Source organism: Oratosquilla oratoria, chromosome 2, assembly GCF_046742065.1.
Source record: "Oratosquilla oratoria isolate Oo_2021 chromosome 2, ASM4674206v1, whole genome shotgun sequence".
Taxonomy (NCBI): domain Eukaryota; kingdom Metazoa; phylum Arthropoda; class Malacostraca; order Stomatopoda; family Squillidae; genus Oratosquilla; species Oratosquilla oratoria.
This window is the reverse complement of record NC_134778.1, coordinates 24,116,908-24,120,589: the sequence shown is the minus strand read 5'-3', so window position 1 is coordinate 24,120,589 and position 3,682 is coordinate 24,116,908. Positions and strand designations below refer to the sequence as shown.

General features: G+C 39.6%; 1 protein-coding gene across 1 annotated transcript; it reads left to right on the top strand.

The window, feature by feature from the left end:
- Nucleotides 1–1,579: 1,579 nt before the first annotated feature.
- On the top strand, nucleotides 1,580–2,041 carry LOC143034721 (uncharacterized). Its single transcript, XM_076201080.1, has one exon. It carries the CDS (start codon nucleotides 1,580–1,582, stop codon nucleotides 2,039–2,041), a length of 462 nt encoding a protein of 153 aa, XP_076057195.1.
- The last annotated feature ends 1,641 nt before the right edge of the window (nucleotides 2,042–3,682 follow it).

Below are 3,682 nucleotides of genomic sequence, written 5' to 3'. Positions count from 1 at the left end.
TATATATATGTCCATCATCTTATTTCGGTGAGTCAGGTCGAGGGTTCAATAAACGCTTGAATGAGCACAAAAACGATCTCAGGGCTCATAGAACATCTAACTCCCTGGTTCGTCACCTGTACAAATGTGGACATCTACCTGATTGGAACAACGCAGAAATTCTACACGAGGGATTTGAGAAGAAAATGAGAAAAACTGTGGAAGCTGCACATATCGCCGCCAACAAGAACAACAACGACAGAGACGGATTTAAATGCCTCTCGAAAGCAGCAAGTGTCCTAATAATTAAATCGTTAGCCAAAGGGAAAACATGACGCTCATACCTTGGCGGGTTCCCTCTCACTACGAATATAAGAATTGTGATCCGTCTGTAATGCTGTAGTCCTCTGAAGAAGACCAAGTTGGTCGCAACGTTAGGGCAATAAACTCTATTCCTAACACATCTTCGTTTGCCCTTCCCCACCCGCATTCTCTCTCATATATATATATATATATATATATATATATATATATATATATATATATATGTGTGTGTGTGTGTGTGTGTGTGTGTGTGTGTGTGTGTGTGTGTGTGTGTGTGTGTGTGTGTGTGTGTGTGTGTGTGTGTGTGTGTGTGTGTGTGTGTGTGTGTGTGTGTGTGTGTGTGTGTGTGTGTGTGTGTGTGTGCGCTCGCGTGAGAAATTACATAAACTCTTGATTCTAAATATGCGGAAAAAACACCAAGAAAAAAATAAACTGATGACCAAGCGCTTTTGTCTATTCTGACATCCTCAGGGTACATAGAAATGAAAAAAGGACACAAGAACATATACACAGAGTATAAGGTCAGTTAGGAAACCGGGAAAGGTTGTGAGCCTATTTTGTCGACCCGTTCGCGGCAGGTAGTGGCCCAAACGTCCGGTGCCGCGAACGGGTCAGGTCGACAATAGAGCCTCACAACCTTTCCCGGTTCCCTTCCTGACCTTATACTCTGTGTATATATTCTTGTGTCCCTTTCCATTTCTATGTACCCTGAGGATGTCTGAATAGACGAAAGCGCTTGGTCATCAGTTTATCTTTTTCCTTGGTGGTTTTTCCGTATATATATATATATATATATATATATATATATATATATATATATATATAATACATATATATATATATGTATATATGTATATATATGTATATATATAGATATATGTGTAAGAGAATATATATATATATACATATATATACATATATATATATATATATATATATATATATATCTGTTTGATTTTGGTACCTTTCCGTCTGCAGTCTGAAATTCCCAACACCGGTATTCTCCATCTCTTTATGAAGTCTATGAGCTCCGGCTTTTTTTTTGTCTCTGAGTCCACAGACGTTCCAAGTGCTCGTGATTCTTTCTCGTTCTCCTTTTCTTTTTCCGGTTCGTTTTCCGTATTGATCCGTCAGTTTCTTTCTCGTTTTAGTTTCTTGGGCAATAGGTAATCCAACACCGGCTTGCTAGGCCCGTCGCGGATTCACCGAAGACCAGTTGGCCGGACGTTTCAGAGTGACCCAGAATGGTCTTCATGAAGGTTAGCAGAACACCTAGATGAAGGTTAGCAGAACACCTAGCAAGCTCAAAATCAGCATTGACGGAACTCCGCTGAAAGAAGTCAGTGAGTTTAAGTACCTCGGCAGTATTTTCACTGAAGACGAACGTCTCAACAGAGAGATTGAGACGAGAGTAGAGATGGCCAACAGCGTCAGCTACCAGCTTGACCCACTCCTCAAACATCCCAACATCCCTATTGAAACCAAAACCAAACTCATTAACTCCATCTTCAAACCCACCTTGACATGGATCCTGACCAAAAGTCTTGAACGCAAAATAACCACCTGTGAGATACGATGTCTGAGTAGAGCCATCAACAAGACCAGACGGGACATGATAAAAAACACCACCGTCAGAGAAATGGTGGGAAAAACACCTGTCCTCCATTACATTCAGAGACAAACAATCAGGTGGTTTGGACATCTGACACGTATGGCACCTCGCGAACTTGCCAGTTAAGCATACAATAAGAAAATATCAGGTTACGAGGCAAGAGGAAGACGAAAGAAGACCTGGATTGAGGGTGTGAAAGAATCCCTAAAGACCCACAACATCCCACCTACCCAAGCCGTCCAACATGCCAGAGACAGAAAACTCTTTCTTCCCTCGACGCCCAAGACGGTATAAGAGGACGGATAAAGCAGAGTAAATATATATATATATATATATATATATATATATATATACATATATATGTATATATATTTACACACACACACACACACACACACACACACACACACACACACACACACACACACACACACACACACACACACACACACACACACACACATATATATATATATATATATTGCAGAAACCACAGGGAAAATAAAGTCGGAATACTAAACATTTTCGTCTATTACAACGTCCTCAGAGTACAAGAAAGAAAAAATAGAACATAATATTTATACAGAAATTAGATAACTGGGAAAGGTTATAGCCACATAAAAGCTTCGTACAATATACATACACATTCATATACAAATGGAACTAATAATAATAATAATAAAGCAATAAAGCAGTAAAACATACACATTCATATACAAATAGAACTAATAATAATAATAATAATAAAACTATAAAGCAACAAAACAAGGGAGCATAACCATGTGTCCGAAACGTCCAGAGGACATCTGGCACAATCGGGAGCCATGGTACTGCTTGACTATCCTATTAATTAAGAAATTGTCTTCTTTAAATAACCCTAAACTTAAATTGATATTGTTATCAAAATTGCTCTTAATATGTATGCATATACATGTATATATGCACACATATGTATATATATATATATATATATATATATACATATACATATATATTACACATACATATAATGTATATACGTGTGCATATACGCATGTATATGCAAAAATAATCACAATAACGCGTGACTAAATAATATTGCAGAAACCACAGGGAAAATAAAGTCGGAATACTAAACGTTTTCGTCTATTGCGACATCCTCAGAGTACAAGAAAGAGAAAATAGAACATAATATTTATACAGATATTAGAAAACTGGGAAAGGTTATACATACATATACCAAGGCTTTTTCACCCTTACAAGGGAGGAAGCCAAAAAGCAAAAGGTATGAAAATCATTCCCACCCATTCCATCCCCAAAAACACTCCACACCCCTCCACCCTCCCTCTCATCTTAGCACCCCCTAGATGACGGGTTATCCCTGCACCCTGTCCACTGCCCTGGGTCAGAAGCAGTGTCGCAAGACACAGCACATCCACAGCAAGGCCGCTTTATTAAATCGGCGACCCCCCCTCTCCGTCCCCCCCATATAAAGGAGAGAACGGGGAGAAATCCCTTCGGGCTGCGTCAAAATTTTGCTCACACACACTATCTCACCCCCATCCCCCCGTCCATTCCACTTTATGCATCACAACATCTTCCATATACAACCATTCTCCATTCACCCCTGTCTTCTGTCCTCTCCCGTCCTTCCTCAACAGACATTCCTCTCTTCCCCAAAACCCCCTTCACTTCATCCATCCATCTCATTCTAGGACGTTCCCTCATGTTCATTCCCTCCACATCTGCCTTCCATACCTCCTTTACTAGTCTTTCTTCACTCATTCT

Coding starts and splice junctions, on each gene's coding strand:
- LOC143034721 (XM_076201080.1), top strand. CDS start 1,580: ATGAAGGTTAGCAGAACACCTAGCAAGCTCAAAATCAGCATTGACGGA.